The 17,552-nt window shown below is 55.1% G+C and overlaps 5 protein-coding genes across 5 annotated transcripts; 1 reads left to right on the top strand and 4 right to left on the bottom strand.

The window, feature by feature from the left end:
• Window positions 1–1,872, bottom strand: JN550_008519 (uncharacterized protein; the record flags this gene model as incomplete). The annotated part of the gene is made up of 2 exons (XM_049320489.1): window positions 1–1,732; window positions 1,793–1,872. The coding sequence occupies 2 exons, from the start codon at window positions 1,870–1,872 to the stop codon at window positions 1–3; spliced, it is 1,812 nt and encodes a 603-aa protein (XP_049169451.1).
• Window positions 1,873–2,536: 664 nt separating this feature from the next.
• JN550_008518 (uncharacterized protein) lies at window positions 2,537–3,151 on the bottom strand (the record flags this gene model as incomplete). The annotated part of the gene is made up of 1 exon (XM_049320488.1): window positions 2,537–3,151. One exon carries the CDS (start codon window positions 3,149–3,151, stop codon window positions 2,537–2,539), a length of 615 nt encoding a protein of 204 aa, XP_049169450.1.
• A 1,002-nt stretch (window positions 3,152–4,153) lies between these two features.
• JN550_008517 (uncharacterized protein) lies at window positions 4,154–5,307 on the top strand (the record flags this gene model as incomplete). The annotated part of the gene is made up of 2 exons (XM_049320487.1): window positions 4,154–5,197; window positions 5,257–5,307. 2 exons carry the CDS (start codon window positions 4,154–4,156, stop codon window positions 5,305–5,307), a joined length of 1,095 nt encoding a protein of 364 aa, XP_049169449.1.
• Window positions 5,308–8,405: 3,098 nt separating this feature from the next.
• On the bottom strand, window positions 8,406–10,655 carry JN550_008516 (uncharacterized protein; the record flags this gene model as incomplete). Its single annotated transcript, XM_049320485.1, has 2 exons — window positions 8,406–9,648; window positions 9,880–10,655. The coding sequence occupies 2 exons, from the start codon at window positions 10,653–10,655 to the stop codon at window positions 8,406–8,408; spliced, it is 2,019 nt and encodes a 672-aa protein (XP_049169448.1).
• Window positions 10,656–15,194: 4,539 nt separating this feature from the next.
• Window positions 15,195–17,503, bottom strand: JN550_008515 (uncharacterized protein; the record flags this gene model as incomplete). The annotated part of the gene is made up of 4 exons (XM_049320484.1): window positions 15,195–16,200; window positions 16,450–16,854; window positions 16,937–17,071; window positions 17,151–17,503. The coding sequence occupies 4 exons, from the start codon at window positions 17,501–17,503 to the stop codon at window positions 15,195–15,197; spliced, it is 1,899 nt and encodes a 632-aa protein (XP_049169447.1).
• Window positions 17,504–17,552: the final 49 nt, after the last annotated feature.

Here is a 17,552-nt window from a genome sequence, read left to right as displayed (position 1 = left end):
TTAGTCCCGGCCATCAGTGACACAGCCGCTGGAGGCATCCTTCACCAAGCGAGCATACTTGGTCAGAGTACCCTTGCTGTACCTGGGTGGCGGTGCAACCCACTCCTTTCTCCTCTCGGCAAACTCGGCATCGGTAACGTTGGTGTTCATGGTAAGCTTCTCGGCGTCGATGGTGATCTCATCTCCGTCTCGCACGAGTCCAATGGGACCGCCCTCCATGGCCTCGGGGACAATGTGTCCGATCAAGAAGCCGTGGCTACCGCCAGAGAAGCGACCGTCGGTGAGCAGGGCAACGTCGTTGCCGAGACCGGCGCCCATGATGGCGGACGAGGGCTTCAACATCTCGGGCATACCAGGACCGCCCTTGGGACCCTCGTATCGGATGATGACGACAGTCTTCTCGCCCTTCTTGATCTCGCCACGCTCGAGAGACTCGATGAAGTCATCTTCTCTGTCGTAGCAGCGAGCCTTGCCCTTGAAAACGAGACCCTCCTTGCCAGTGATCTTACCGACACTGCCACCCGGAGCGAGCTGGCCGCGCAGGATCTGGATGTGACCAGTAGGCTTGATAGGGTCGTTGAAGGGGCGGATGATCTTCTGGTCCTCGGGGAAGCTCTCGGGCCACTCCTCGACGTTCTGCTTCATGGTCTTGCCGGTGACAGTCATGCCGCTGCCGTCAATGATACCCTCCTTGAGCAGGAACTTGAGGAGAGCGGGTGTGCCACCAATGGTCTGCATATCGGCCATGACGTACTTGCCACTGGGCTTCAGGTCGGCCAGGAAGGGAGTGCGGTCACTGACCTTCTGGAAGTCGTCGACAGTCAACTTGATGCCCACGCTGTCGGCGATGGCGATAAGGTGCAGGACGGCGTTGGTGCTGCCTCCCAGGATGTTGACGACGACCATGGCGTTCTCGAAGGCTTGACGGGTCAAGATATCGCGAGGCCGGATATCCTCCTTCATGATGTGCTTGATGGCCTCACCCACGCCCTCACACTCGGCCCTCTTGAGAGGGTGGGCGGCGGGGATACTGCTGCTGTTGGGCAGCGACATACCGAGGGTCTCGATAGCAGTGGCCATGGTGTTGGCCGTGTACATGCCACCACAAGCTCCCTGTCCAGGGCAGGCATTGCGGATAATGTCGTAACGCTGCTCCTCGGTGATCTCTCCGGTGATGTACTGTCCGTAAGCCTGGAAGGCGTTGACGAGGTCGATCTGGGCTCCGTCCTTGCTGCAGCCGGGGGCGATAGTACCACCGTAGACCATGATGCTGGGGCGGTTGACGCGGCCCATGGCAATCAACACACCGGGCATGTTCTTGTCGCAGCCCGGGAGGGAGATGTTGGCGTCGTACCATTGGCCGTTCATGACGGTCTCGATGCTGTCGGCAATAATCTCACGACTCTGGAGGGAGTATCTCATGCCGGTGGTTCCCATGGAGATGCCGTCCGAGACTCCGATGGTGTTGAACCGGTAGGGGATCAGGCCGGCCTTCCTCACGGACTCCTTGACGATGACGGACAGGTCCATCAGGTGCATGTTGCAGGGGTTACCCTCGAACCACACAGATGAGATACCGACCTGGGCCTTCTTCATGTCGGCATCGTCGAGGCCGGTGGCGTACAGCATGGCCTGCGAGGCACCCTGGGACTTGGGCTGTGTGATGGAGCGCGAGACCTTGTTGAGGTCGCTGTCGTCGGCACGGAGGGATCGCGTCGAGCTCAGGAAGCGACTGCAGCGTGATGATCAGCTCACATCCCGAGGGATTCCATGGCATATTCAATTGACGTACGCATACTGGCTCGAGGGAGCCCGACAGCTTCGAGCCAGAGCTGCAGGGGCTCTCGCCCGGAGCAGGGTCTGGAAGGCCATTTTTGAGGTCACGATAGCTCGATCGGAACGTCAAGGGAGGCTGAAAAAGGAGACGGCTGTCAATTGGCGTCCCAGAAGACCCAGGACGAGATGGCGGTCTTTGTAGAGGTTTGTGGGTGAGTCAATGGGCCCCGAGTCGTGAGTCCCGATTTTTGCGTGCAGCACAGCTCCTGGGTCAGCTCAGAAGCCTCAGTCGGGAGTTTAGCTGGGTGATTCAAAAATTTGGGGCGAAGTCGGCCCAGAGTCTGGTGGAGCTGCAGCCAAAGTTCCAGCGAGCGGCCCACTGCACCCCGCGGAAGCTTGGGCCTTCTGACAATACCCGGGCGGTCATTGGCTGCGATCTCGATGGGGTCCTCCCCTGACATCGGCCCGCCCACTGGCAGCCCAGGCCATGGGCAACTACATAGTACTGTGTACCGTCACTTGTTGATAGGGTCTCTAGGGGCTCGAGTTGTTGAGTGCTCATATAGCAAGACCAACTGGCTAGGCCTCTCGATTACTATTATATCAATATTACTATTCTCAAAGACATGATCCATCATGCTGTCAATGACCTATGTCCATGACTTCGTTCAACAAATGCATCTTGCTCTGCCACATCTCTCGCGTCCACAAGCCTGGATGAGCGCGCCTATTCATTCCCTACAGAAAAGCGCCACCCCTGTCAGATGAATACCCTCTTCACAGTGACGGCATCGCAGCTCGGGTTCTGCGGCGCCTGGTTTCCCAGCACCCATTGAAGCGCTGTATAGCTGTACCCCTGCCAGTATGTCTGGCAGACCACCCACCGGTTGTTCCAAAAGGTCACTCCGCGCCGGTACGGCGTTGGGGGCTCAATGGCGTCGTTGACGTACGCGGGCACGGCCAGCAGGTCCTCGGTCGTGAACGCCACGGGCTGCGCATCATCGTAGCTGGGCCAGATGAACGGAAAAGCCAGGTTCGACGCCGGGTTGTACCTGAACGACATGGGCTCGTTGAAGTTGCCGTCCCCCAGCGGCAGATTCCACGTCAAGAGGCCCGTCTGCAGCGTATCGGGGTCGGCTGCGTCGCTTGTTGTATTGAAGTAGAAGGTGTAGAACGACTCTTGGGCGGCACCATCGTAGAGACATAGCGATTCGACTGCCGCGCCACTATGGCATCCCCCAAGTTTGCGTCCATTGAGAGTCTCATTGATAGAGCTGGAAATCACGAGATTGAAGGGTGCAGATTGAAATGGATAGTTGCTCTGTGCGGTAGCAAGGCCAAGCGCCGAAAGGAGGGCAAGAGTCTTGGTGAACATGGTGAACGAGCGTGGAATTGGCTGTTGCTGGATTGCTCTGTCGGGTGCTTGATGGGGGTAGGTATTGATACCGAAGAAAGATCTGTCGAGAGGCCTCAGCTTTATACTGCCCTCCTATAAACAGCAACCTCAGATGTGGATTGCAACACGGCAGTATAGTAGACTTCGTATTCCAAGCGCACGGTATCCCGGGCTGAAAACTCCGCCTACTCTCATTGGCTGAGCACACCATTCTGCGCAAAGCATGTCAGATCAATAGACCATTGATGTCTCAATCTGGCCAAGTCACGGATCATAGTGCAGAAATACGAGTTCTTGTCCACTGCTGACGCCAAAGTCGAATGTCTCTTTCCCGCTCGTAAGAGGCGAGGCCAATAGGTCATGGCAGCTCGACGGGGGAAGGCGGAAGAAATATGTTATTTCAAGAGGCATAGGTACGGCGGCATCCAAGCTTGAATTTCGCTACGTCATCAATCGCAACAGGTGATGGACTGCAAGACAGATTCATTGTATCGCAATTGCTATAGCTTATACAACTATGCAACAACCATTGACAAGTCCGTTCAGCTTTCAGAATCGTACGCGCGAATCACAGGCTTGAATAGACATGCTAGCAGGTTTGTGCAGATACAAGGCTGTTCCCGCTGCAACCTTTCCCTTTCATTGGCTGATTACTCTCAGCTCCCAGGTTAGCCCCGCGGTCCGATCAGCCCGGGACCCGGGACCAAGATGGAATGGTTTGCACACATGAATGTGAGAGAAATGCAACCTCAGAGGCCATCGTCCATCGTTCAGCAGGTGCGAATGTCTTCGGCAATACCTCAATGAACTACCCCCAGCTTCTCTCGAATATTATCGAAGTTTGTGGGCCGGCAGCCGGAATGCCTTGACCTGAGTCAGCAAACGTATCATCCACGCTCACTGACGGCGACCTCAAATTGCCTGCTCCCTGACGGGGCTGTCAATTGACCTTCACATCCCGCTGCAGGCGGCTTGATCGGTATGGCGACAGAATCATACCTCATCACAGGTGGCTGTGGGCTGCAGGGGAGCTCCATTGTCGAGACGCTGAGGGCCAAGTTTCCAGAGGCCAAGGTGGCAGTGGTGACCCGCAATCCGACAGTCAATATCTTCGAAGGCGTGACGTATCACCGCGGAGACATCAGAGACGCGCCATTTATCGCCTCGTGTCTCGCCGAGTGCAAACCAACGGTGGTGTTTCACTGCGCGGCCACCGTGGTCGGTGCGCGGAAACACGTGAGCGATGAAACTGTCCGATCCATCAACGTAGACGGCACCCGGGTCCTACTGGAGCAGTGTGCCAAAGCCGGGACCAAGGCCTTCGTGTTCACTAGCTCGGTCAGCGTCATCCAAAAACCTGGCGTCATCGTCAGCGATGCCGATGAGACCTGGCCGCTGATCGGTGACTCCGACACCAAGGCTCTGATCTACCCGCGGACCAAAGCCGAGAGCGAGCGGCTCGTGACGGCCGCTGATGACCCGGATGGGATGAGGACGGCGTCTCTCAGGCCATCCGCCATCCATGGCGAGCGAGACAACGATGTCACGCCCATCATTATGCGGACGAGCGCCATGAAAGGGCTCCAGATCGGGGAGAACAAGACCCGCTTCGCCACGACATACGTCGGCAACAGCACGCAAGCGCACCTGCTCGCGGCGGAGAAGCTGCTGTCCCCGGACCCGGATGTCCGAAATGCGGTTGGCGGGCAGGCCTTCTTCGTCACCAACGGGGCCGAGCACTCCTACTATGACTTTTCGCGGACCATATGGAAGTACGCAGGCGTCGGAGATGGCCCGGGTAGTCCAGAGTACGAGAACGTCAGGGTGGTGCCGACGAACGTGGCAATGTGGGTAGCCTGGGCGTGTGAGTGGTGGGGGTGGGCATGGGGTACACCCCCGGTTATCAGCACCGTCGCCGTCGGTATATGTACCATGGAGAGATGGTACAAGATCGGGAAGGCGGAGAGGCTCCTCGGGTACCACCCTAGCGTTGGGTGGGAGGAGGGCTGCCGCAGAGCCGCAAAGGTAAGTTGGGTGCCCATCCATCGCCGCTGACTTGTTGGACTTGCTGCTAACCCCGAAAGTGGTACTTAGAACATGGCAACAAAACTGAGGAGGACGCGAAGACCAAGTAACGAGATCTTTGCGGAAGGAGAGGCGGGAAATGAAATGGGATATAACTACATACCCGCTCTTAGTATGTGCTTATAGTCTACGATTCTATCTGGATAGTCAAACCGTCCCAATACCAGCTCTAGGATTATCAAAACTAGCTCAAGCATTTTATGATACTATTGGTGGCTCAACAACCACGTCTCCGAAGCTGATTTCATTTCGATAACTTTGCGTCGGGTTGCCCGAAGCGCAGCCTTGGGAAGCTGTTACACATTAGCCAGCGACGACGCCAGCCGGATAATTCCACATTGAGTCCTTGGTTAATACGCAGAAATAACGCTGTCACGCTGCGTCCAGAAGAATTGATAGTCTTGTGAGCAGCCGGCCAGAGGAGACTGGCCATCTTTCACGAGAGTCGCCGCAGTTAGTGCACGGGAAGCGCGCAGACACATTCTGACATGAGTGAGCCATCCACACCATTTCACTATTGTTCAATCTCATCAAGGGAAGGATGGCGAGCCGCAAAGCTTCCAACGATCAAGTCTTGTCGCAGCGCAGCTCTTGTGTTACTTCGCTATCACTTGCACTTGATCCACCAGATTTCGGCAGACCAAAACACCCACTCGCATTAAATAACAAGACGTTCCTGAAAACAATTGATATTATATCGTAAAATTTCTATTCTAATTGTTTACCACATTTTGCGAAGATACGTACCCCAGCCTGATCCGTTTATACAACCCTTTTCCTGGCACCAAACGCTGAATCGGGTCTCCTGGTCATTGTAGAATCCAAACGACTCAGGGTCTAGTAGGCTGGCCCATTCGTAAGACATCTTTGATCCCACTTCAGAGGGACTTAACGTCAAATCGATGTCAATTTTCACGTTCTGCTTTAGGATAACGTACTCTCCATGGACTTCCCATCGGTAAACCGAAGGACAAAACTCACACCGGATCTCGTGCCCACAAAAGTCATTCCTCAGGTCGCAGTCGGCCCATTTCTCAGCCGTAGATTCACGACTCCTCCAGCAGATACGATTGAACGCTTGTTTGAGTTTTTCGTCGTTGAAATACACGTGTGAGCATAGCAAGCCGCGATAATCCTCGTGTTCTGCCGTTACGTCCTCGAGCGACCTGGCTAGGGGTATCCTTCTGAAGAGTGGCAGTGACCACACCATTTTCAACTCTATCTTCGAAATATGGTGCTTTCTCCGTATCATTAGTTTCGGTTGTTGTACTAGTAACGGATATGGAGCAGATGTAGGTAGGTTGTCGAAGCATTTGAAGCACCGAGTCGCGAAGGTCGGGAGTCTCCTGTTGTCATTCCACTTCTTCAGAAAGCTCCATGAGAACGATATGTGTGGGCAAAGGTTCACCAGACCTTCTCTACCAATGCACAAGTCGGATGGCTCTGAATTTCTGCCAAAGCGGTCGACAAATTTTGCGCTGAGAGCCTTCCGCTGTCTAGCGGGGAAATGTGATAAGCTGTGGTGACTCTCACAGCCATGACATCTCCATACTTTCCATATAGTTTATCTTGCACTTTGTCACGCTGCGATTCGGTCGATGCTGGCAAGTGTATCTGGGTATTGATGACTGTCGTCTTTACGCCTGCTAAGATGAGCAGGTGAAGGAGCCGCTTTGGCTTCGGCTTTGATGATGCCTACTGAGATACGCCGGCGAAAACCACATACACCATAGCTTTGCACGACTATCTTGAGAGCTGGGGTTCTAGAAGTCTTCCACCACAAGGACCGGCGCAGATGCTAGAGCAGCACCACGCGAATTCCCATCAGCTAGTATAGTACTACAGCCCTACAACAGGACCCACGAGTGCGACGGTCTATAACCTGGCTCTAATATTAGGATGCGGGCGGTAGTGCGGGCGATCCCTTGGGTGGTAGTCTGTTAGAAAGCGTACAGCTAAGACACCAAGCCGGCGTCCGGCAACACAAGCGCCAGACCACACGACTCACGAACTCAGCCAGCCCGAGCCGTACCTGGGCCTCGCAACGAAGATGAAGCGCTCAACAATTTCCCCCCTTGCCCTAAATGCAAGCAACCGCGCGCGCTTGTCTAGGCAGATCTGCGATTATCGACCTACCTTAATATACATGCTCCTAGTCAAAAATACCGTGACGCAGCAATCTGCCCCATCACACTCTCCGCAACGCTAGGGAACCTCAAGAGCGCTCTCTGTCCCGCGTGTGCATCTAGACTCAGACCACGTGCTGTGGCCTGCTTGCATGGCAGGGCAGGCTCCGGACGGTGTTCTCCTTCAAGATCCTCGCTAATGGAACGGGCTCTATCTATCTAGCGACGCCGTCTATCACAGTATCTGTGGGTGTAACATTTCGAGCTGTTTGCTAGCTGCTGGCCAGATTGACGATTCTCAAATCTTTGGCTAGCGTCTGGGTTATGAAGAGGCCTCATTGAGGATACAGGGAAGCTCTGTTGGATGGAAATGTGACTATATGGTAACTTGAAACGTTACCGGGGTCCTCACAAAGTCGTCACCTGTGCATAGATGGCAGGATAAGGGATGCTTGAAAGTATTCTTAAGTTCTAGATTGTTCAACTACATAACATCCTAACAGGGGTAAGGTTTCTCCTATCCCTGGGACTGGCTACTAAATGCCAGGATCAATCATCTCTGTGTTGCTCTCATCCAACAGCCAATTCGTCATGTGTCCATTCTCTTTCTTTCAAAAGTCTCCAACATCCGTGAATGTTATTATTCATACCCAGTAAAAGCCATGACCGTAACACCGGATATCCAGGACTCCTGATCCACTTTGCGCAGAAAACACCGTGTGACAAATGAAATACAAGTGAAAAGCAGAAAGTCCTCCCCGAAGCCCCTTCCGGATAAGGATAACCCCGCCATCGGCTGTGTCAAACCAAGCCAGCGTACTTTTTTCCATGTAAGCGATGCTAGATATGCTTCGCCTCGCTATGCGCGATGATAAGATGAGAACAACATTCTATAATATGTGCCGAAGAAACAAAATATAACAGGAGTGGTCCGGCGGATAAGTGGACCGCTGAATAATGAGAAACAGATAAGGCGAAATCGTGTTCGTTAAACTTGAGCGTCATCACTGTTCCCAGTGCGACTACCTCATTGTGCTGAAGTCCATCTCTGATCCCATTGAATTCATGCCTAGCGTGCTCATGCCAACGTTGTCTGAGTTTGCACGCTGGAGTGCATGAAAGTCTCCGACAGTCCGAGGAATCTGCGGAGTTTGCTGTTGCTGAGGCTGTTGTAGAATGAAGCTGTTTGAACGCTGTGGCGGTTGACGGTGTAAGATGTTGTTCATCAAATTTTGAGCCATACCGTGGTTGACGTGGTTATACCCTTGGGTGTGACCGGCCGCGGGTTGTTGTTGATTCAGTCCTGTCAGCCCCTGCTGTTGACCTATTGCCTGATTTACTTGGCTGTGCATTGAGTTTTGTATTTGGTTGTGCATAGTGTGGCTTTGTTGCAAGCCTTGCTGATAGCCGGTATGCTGCTGTTGTTGGTGCTGCATCGATTGCTGATTCAGATGACCAGCCTGGCCAAGACTTGAAGCCTGGCTTTGCCCCATCGAACCCATAATGTCAGGTATCGAGTTATATTCGGCCATGTGGGGGTATTCGACGCCAGCAGGCGACATGACAGCAGGGGAGCTGGCCATGGCGAAGGGCGAGTTCATATCGGTGGCCGTTGGCGCCCCATTGGAGCTACCAGAGTCGTTGGCGATCTCATCGACTCGAGGCACCGGGGCGGGCGTGTAGGGCTCGGGCTTGAAGTGCTGTTCTGTCTTGAAATCCGTCATAACCGGCGGCTGTGCCATGCCTGCGTTGCCGAAGCCATCGAAGATGTCGATATTGCAAATGTTGTCTGGGACACGCTGGAGGAGTGGGTTGGCCAGACGCGGCAGAGCATCGTGCACCTTGCTAAGAAGCAGAGGCAAGAAGTGGTGCTCGCCACTTCGAAGGACTGAAACTACTTGCAGGAGCGACTGCAGTTGCTGCTGAGGTGTGATGCTGAACGGGTCACCCGACGAGGGCTGCATCGACAGAACGTCGGCCAGGTTGCTGGAAATGTCCAACAGCTTCGCTACAAGTGGCACTCCCAAGAACTCTGTGCTCTGAGTCGAGAAATGCGATGTAAGGGAAGCCAGGTCACGCGACATGTCGATAGGGTACTGATACATGTCATCGCTGCCGGGCGACATTCCGTTCTGCATGCTGAGGTTCCAAGTAACCGTCTTCAACCACGATTGGTTTGCGCGAAGGTCGGAGTCTGCGCCGTACGGTAAGTGGGTCTCGGAGAGTTGCTTCTGAAGAGCGCCGAGGTAAGCCGGGGTGCATTCGCTGCGGGTTTTGTTCCAGAGAAGCATGAAGGTGTCGTCGAATGGCCTGAAAAGGTTGGCAAGGAGGATGTGGCCATTGAGCTGGTGAGCCAAAGGATCGGTAGGATCGTCACCCAGAGTGGGAGGGTTGATCGAAGCCGGCAACGATACGGGACGACCATATTTCAAGGCATATGCCCTAATACTATCATTAGACGACGAACGGAAAGAAAGCATCTCTAGGGTGACTTACCGCTCTGTTACAAAGAGCTGCCAGTAGAGGCGACGTCTTCTGGAACTCTCAATTGTGTCAAACTGTAAGTACTTGTCCTCCTGGGTCATGCCAATCATGTGCGCCAGGGTTGTGGCCTCGCGCAGGTGATACCATGCCTTGTCGTGCATCTCCAGAGCATAGTAGCAGCCGAACAAGAAGTAGCTGGTGCACAGGCCGTTCAAGGTCGGCGATTCTGTGTATTCATAGCCCTTGCGAACTCGAATTGCCTCCTCCATCAGTAGGTGGCACGATGTGATGCCGGCGCCAGGATGTTCAAAGAGGGGATCGCCGCCGGGCATGACGAAGCCAGGCTGCAGAAGCATGAAGGCCGACATGGCGCTGACGAGGCAGTAGGTGTCGAGGCTCTGATCCATATACAATGCTTGCTGCTCAAGTCGCTGACGGTTCAGGATGGGCATCATCGGGTACATGTTTGCGAAGAAGAAATCGATCGTCTCCTTGACCAGTTCCGGGGCGAGAAGGCCGGCGTTTGGCGCCAGCGTGGGAGCGCATGGCGGACTGTTGATGCCATTGAGACGGCTCTGGACCTTTGCAGACAGGCTGGTAGCCCGTTGTGTCTCGCGAAGTTCGCTGATGACCTTGGCTCTCGATCCCTTGGGGCCCTTCTTCTGCGGGATCGCATTGTATGTGCAGGTTAGCTGTGCCGACGAACAGTTGCGGCACGGGTTGATGCCATCGCACTTGACTTTGCGGCGGTGGCAGGCGTCGCAGGCCCTCTTTACGGCCGTCGACATGGTGTCGGTGGGGATCGAGGGGATCGACGGCTCCAGTCAGACTTTGACGGTCGACGATGAGGTTGACGAAGGATTGGCGGATGGCGAGGGTGATACCGTCCCACGGGGGGTTGGCTGGGAGGAAATACTATGCACAATAGGCGTTGTGCGGGATGAGAGCACCGACACACGTGTGTGCTCCACGGACCAATTTGCGGAGAGACTGGAGGTGAGAAGTGATGGGTGTTGGAAAGCGTCGTTAATCGGCCCGTCGTTGGTATCCAGGCGGAGGAATACCATTCATCGGGAAACGCGGGGATGTTGTGGTCCAGGGGCTGTGGTTGGGCAACAACAACAGATGACGAGCAGTTGTCACCCTCTCCGATATACCGAGCGACAGTGAGAGGTGCACTCGAGCGTCCAGATTGCAATGAAAGGAGAGACTATCGTGAGGAAACAGTTGGCTCGAGGGTGACGAAATTCGAGAGGGACAAACTGGACAGGATGAGAAAGAGGTGGAGGGTGGAAACCATGGGGGAGGACGAGGGAAATGAGCTGGGAAAAGCGTGAACGGACCACGCGGGACAGATGGTACAGAATGTACAGACGGTACAGTACCGTCGCTGCAGTACAGTCGCTGCAGATGGGGGAACGGGTACAGGGCACGAGCGGACGAGGACACCCAGTCCTCAGGTACAGTACTTGGGGCACACACACGCAGACACCACGGCGCCAGTACACTGCTACAGGTCGACAGCGCCGCCACAGGACTGCGCTACTGAGTACGTACAGAGCGTGCCGTACTCTGGGCTGCTGGCAGTGGTGGGCGCTGGGCAGTGGGCAGCCGGGGGGGGGGAGGGCCTCTCTCACTCCGGAACTCCCTCCAGACTCTTTCTCGCCTCTGCTCTGGGCAAAGCTGGGGGCAGAAAAAAACGGCGGCCCCCGACTAATCGACGATGGCGCGCGCGAATTGGACGAAGCCATGAATAATCCATGCGTGCCAGACCGGGGGGCAGGGGGGACAGCGCCCACTAGTCCGCTCCTGTTAGCATCGCGTTCCGCATTTACAGTGGGAGAAACAGGGACGGCCTGGGGACAGACTGCCAAAACGGGCAATCCACATCGGAACGCAGGCAGCCCTGTGGCGCGGACGCTGAGATTACGGGGTACTTCCGCATTTCCCAGGCGACGAGCGGCAGATGGCCAAACGCGGCGTATGCACGCCTGGAGCGCTGGTCAATGGTCTGGCGGGTTCAGCCATGAACTATCGTCTGCGTCGTCGACTCGCCCAGTGTGCGCATGGCGCCGCGCTCACTGTCCTGCTAACAGGCCGTCGAAGGAGTACGAACACGACGGGCTTGTCCTACTACTATTTGTGGTACGGGCTTCATGCATTCCCCTAGGGCGGAGCGGCGTTGTGGTCATTGGTTTTGCTGCTCCCCAGTTTCGCTAGCCCAAGCGGATTCTGAACCTGGACTCCCAGCCCAGGGCAATTCAATGAACCAGCGGGCTGCGAGTTGGAATTGCATTGCAATGCAAAGTGCTCGCCGTACACCAAAGGATGAGCCACCCGTGGCAGTGGCTGTTGGTTAGTGCAGTTCCTCGTTGCTGCTGTCTGGGGAAGACCTGTCGGGTTGGCAGCCCACGAAGCCGTACTTCCGGGGGCTAGCACTAGTGAGGGCAGGCCATGCCTGGCCAGCTTGATACTCAGGCACGCGTGGAGCGGTTCCTGTCTGGCAGTGCTGTAAACCCAAAGGAGAGACACACTGCAAGCCTCACCACACAGCCAAGCAAGTGTCGAATGTGTTGGGTAATGCGATGGGTCCCGGTCCGAGTCAACGGTGAAGCAAACGCTTGACGTCTTCAAGTTGTGCGACGACGCCCTTGGAGCTGGCTGTACGTAAATAGTTCGAATAGGCGAAGTCATGGCTGCCGACTCGTCGTCTACTGGACGACACGGCCTGGTCACTCGTATTGCTGATGGCTTTTCCATATGGCCGTCGTATCTCACTTCAGCGTGCCCCGATGACTGGCGATTTGCATGAAACGCCGAAAGCCAGATAGCATCTCGGTGAATGCTGCGGCTGCGGCGAACCGCGACCACTCAAGAAGGCGCACGAAACGTCCCGTTGTGCTGGAACGCGGTGTCTTCCAGGCTGTCTTGGATGTTTCTTCACTGGAAGGATTGGATCCGCGCCTTTTGCACCCGGGTAGACGGTGTCCTGTAGTGAGGTGAAACATTGCCCTTGCCTCCATCTATTGCGCATCAATACTATCCAGCCAGTCTGTAACCGCGCAGCAAACATCAAGTCGAACTCAACTTATTGCACTCTTAAGACATCGGTAGTTGAATCGACTCTGCCAGGCCCCTCCTCGACTCCTACGCGTTGGCACACCCTATCGTAGCTCTTACGACCGATACCGACGACAAAAGGTGGAGCCGGAATGCCTTGTGGTAGGTACAGCCGTCCGGTATGTATTTACGTACCTTGGTTTCTTTTCTCGCGTGTTCGTTTGGGTGGTACATCCCTAATAATGGATCATCATGGATGCGCAAGCACATGCAGATGATCCAAAGTCGATGCCGGCCTCTTGGCCCTGATCGTCGAAACCTACAAGGGAAAGGAATTTTTCTTGGTGGCTTCTATTGCAGGGACGCCAAACCTGGTCGGGCCTAGAAGGGGACGCTTGCCGGAGCTCATTGGCCGGGTCATGGCAGCGCGATATTCTTGACCTTGGTCTTAGCATGCAGGCCGCTGCAGTTTCTCGGTACGGACTACTTCTAGAGGTGACAAGTCGACAAATTGAGTTTCTGCTGTCGAACCTGCACGTGCAGCACACAGGGTCGTTTTTTCGCCTTTATCCCTTGCTGCAGCCGCTGTTGGGTTGGAGGGGCAGAGCGTAGAAGAGCGAGAGGGGTGCCATCGAAACATTCTATGCCGTGCGACATGAAGTGGGAAGCACGCCTCGAGGTCGCAATCGTTGGGAGAGGCCAGTTGTGGTCGGCTGGTCCTGGTCCTGTTTCTGATGCTGTTGTTAAAAGCGAGTCATGAGCTGTCGAAAGTTCGTCACCTTCTAGCCTCAATGGCCTGACGACCAAAACGCGTGAAAGCTGGCCCCGTTTCAATAGACTTGTTGAGCCAAGGCCTGGTTGGATCTTCGCTGCTCAATCCAATCTGCCAGTCTGCTGCTGTCTGCCAGCACCCAGCGTGCCAGTCGGCACGAATTAGCGAAGATAGGCGGCAAGGGAGCAACGGCGGGCTGCTGATCAGCATCATCCCGTCATCCGGCTCCTGCTAGCATCGGCCTTGCCGTTGACGCCTCTCTTCCCTTCAGCTGCCTGATGCGCCCGCTGTCTTAGGTCAGCCTCACAGACCGAACTGTGATTGATTGACTAATGCTGTCTTTCCATGCTCAGCCACAGCTCCAACGTGCGCAATGACACTCCTCGACGGTCATCGTCGCGCTTTCGAGGCTGAAATGCTAGTAACGTCTCAGCGGCACCTGTGTGCTCAAATCTCGTTGCAACTCTTGGGCATGCAAGATGCGTCGCACAAAGACGCTGGATGTATGACCCAGCACCTGCGCGTCCTACCTAGTTCACCTGTACTCGCCAGGAACGATGCGAGCGCCAGCCGGGCGGCCGTACCTGAAAAGAGAGCGAGCGGTTTGCCTGCACGCTTCGGACGGTCGAATGCAGCGCTGCATTTGCGCAGCTGCGGTGCACGTCTCGACTGCGAGAACGGCCGAGTTGCGACAGCCTTGTCGTCTCGGCAGCGCAAGATATGCATTGTATTTCGATCCCAAGCTCGCTTCATCCCCAGGAACAGAGATGCCCATGCGCACCGAACGGGAAAGGCTTCAGAATGCGAAGTTCCGCGTGCCTGTGCGATGCGGAGCGAACCCCAGGCCTGGTTCGCTTGCTCATCGTCCCCCCGCAAGCTAAGCTGTTCACGATCACTCCATCCGCATGTCGGTCCGATAGCACTCCTTCAAATGCGACGTCAACTAAAGCGTCTCGAGTATAGTATATTTCGCTGTGAAGTATTAGAGTTTCATTGCACATGCATCCATATGGCTCTAATTAAGCCTGTCAACGACCTGTCAAGCTCGCCTTCCGCGCTGATTAGCAAGACTTTGATACTCAACTCCGCCCATTCTCCGACTCGCTTAGCAGGTAGAACCCCAGAAGAGCCTCAAGCCCGGACTATCAAGCCCAGTGCGCCTGCCTCGGTCGAATGTCATCGTCCAAGAGTCTCGGCGCAGTAAAGATGTCAGCCTCTTATTCTTCATCGTTTTGATGTCTGCTCCGTTGCTGCAAAGCGCTACTGCTTGACTTCGGCGTCGACTGACATCTGGGTCTGCGGTAGGTTAGTTGTGCCCTGAGCAGTTGGGACAAGATGCATTTCGGGTTGGCAGATAATTCAAGGGAATCTGGGCAGTTTCTTGCATATCATGGACTTTCAACGAAGTCGGCAAGATTCACCAAACATATACGGTCCCAGCTGGGCAAGTACTGCTTTCTGTTCTAGTGCTGTCGTAATCTACCGAATCCCCATCTCATTTCGTTGGCGCTGGTGGGTATTTGATGATAATCGCCAGTGCCGGGCGGAGTATTCGCACTAGTTTCCAATACAACTGGTGCCGGATTGTCATATTAGGCTCTCGTTTAACAGCCGTGTTGATGAGAGCGAACTTAGAATCATAGGCCGCAGCTCTGGCATACAGAATCTTGTGGTAGAGCCGAATATGGGGAGTGATTCCCACTGGCTGGGCGTCCAATGCTGCTTCATCGTACCGAGATGCGGCTTCTTCGAGTATGAGAAAGGTCTCCCGTTGAGCAAGGTCAAATATACCGACAGCGTCTTCTTTACGATGCCCAACACCTACCAACGCCTCCCATCGTTCGTAATCATTCATGTCTGGTGTTATTTCAACAACCGCAGTTGGGACATAGATGCATTGCACCTTGTTCAGTTGCCCTCCGGGTAGCAACCCTGCTCTGAACACGCTGTGTCCAAGCACTTTCTCTATGACCGCAATCTTTTCCTGATTTATATCCACACAAGAATACCGAGGTGTAATCTCCAGGTACCAGGCCAGACACTGTGAGTTGAAACCCAGGAGGACGATGTCCTTGCTCGGGTTGTATCGTGACTGGCGAGACTGTACTGAGCTGCGCGAAGTCCTCAGGCGTACGTCAATGGCCTCCGTTGGGTATCTTCGTTTGGCAGCATTGTATCCCTCTTTGCAGCTGTAGGCTACAGCGGGAAATTTGTTGACAAATGGGAGGTTTCCGGAATCCAAACTGTTTGTTAACTGCACTCGTGACGGCGGAAAGCACAAGTCCCAGATTCTGTTGCGGATCGTTTCTGGTAGCCACCGAAACAAGACAAATGAATCATTGCTGTCCATGGACGGCTTCAAGGCACTAGACCAAGCTTTTGTCACTGACACTGTTGTTTTTCGGGGCCATCGCGTACGCAAGGGAGGAGGAGCCGGTGGGCGCCGGTAGGACTGAGCATTCGCGGGTGCATACGCCATCACGGTGGTGTTACTGAGACGGCTATGTGAATAGAAGTACTCGTGGCAATGATGCTACTTGGAGGTTCACTTGGAATGTAGTTGGAAGACAACTCAGGTAGGTTTGAGAACTGCTTGTGCTGCTGCCTCGTGTATATGGATCGATACCTGGCTGGCTGTGTGCCTTCCATGGTCCTAACACCTACCGATAGCAGCAGGAGCAAACTACAATACAGGGTCATGCTAACCAAACTATTATACAGAATGGCCCTTCCGCCTCTTGGGCACATACCGCACCTTCTGGGCGCAGTTGCTCTTGTCGCCCTTGAAGCTGTCCTTGGCCGGGACGAACTCGCCGCTCTGCAGACTGCCCTGCACAAAGTAGACATACCACGCCTCGTGGAGTCTGTCGTGCCTGCGTCCCGTGCAGTGCAGGACCACCTTGCCGCCGCTGAAGTCCTCCAGGGTGTTGCGGATCAGGTCCAGGTCGTAGGTCTTGTCGTGGTCCGGCTCGATACCCGCCTGCTGCAGGGCGACGTACGTGTCCAGCATGCGGAACAGCCCGAAGGCGCGCACGAAGTAATCGACGACCTCGAGTCCGGCCGAGTACGAGTCGCCGTAGCAGCTGGGCGCCAGCGTGTTGATGCAGGTCGCATGCTTGTTGTACTCGTGGGCCCATAGGTGGGCATTGCCGCCGCTGTGTCAACGATGTCAGCGCCCACGAGCTCTGAGCAAACCCGCCGCCGTTGTATGTATTCTGTGAAATAAGCAACACTTACTATTTGGCAACCCAGTACCTGTTCATGAATCCTAGGAGCTCGTCTTGCCCATAGTGCTTCAGAACTTCGGTGATATTGTTGAAGCGCGGTGCCATGCCACAGTATTGGTCGTAGCTGCCATCGCAGAGATCGGGCCTGCGAAACATCAACCAAGTTAGCACCTCATCGCCTTGGATTGCCGTCCCGAAAGCCTCGGATGCCAAATGCAGCTTACCACAGGCCATGGAGGGTCCAATCTTCCTCCGACCCACCGACATGCACCACCTCGTCCCAGAACTGCGTCAACAGCAGCCGTCCGCCAGGATACACGAAGCAGCACGAGTCCCCGGCTGTCTTGTTGTTACAGCTGATGGGCCCATCGAGCGGGCATGACGGCGCGCCAGTCAGCGGGACATAGGGCGTGATGCCCGGCTGCTGGTGTTGTTGAGCGACGTCGGAGCTGGGGCTGCTTGGCCCGCTGCCGAGGATGGAGAGCGGGCTCGGGACGTCGGATAAGTGGAGAGGGACCTGTGAGAACAGGTTAGTGGCGTAGGTCAGGAGCCCGCGAATCGATACGGGCGGAGCCATGGTCGTGGATTGCCAGGCTCAGGATATTTCGGAGGGTTATAGGTTTGTG

Source organism: Neoarthrinium moseri (genome assembly GCF_022829205.1).
Source record: "Neoarthrinium moseri strain CBS 164.80 chromosome Unknown scaffold36_Wmoseri_CBS_16480, whole genome shotgun sequence".
Taxonomy (NCBI): domain Eukaryota; kingdom Fungi; phylum Ascomycota; class Sordariomycetes; order Amphisphaeriales; family Apiosporaceae; genus Neoarthrinium; species Neoarthrinium moseri.
The sequence above is the reverse complement of the archived record's forward strand: the minus strand, read 5'-3'. Positions and strand labels throughout refer to the sequence as shown.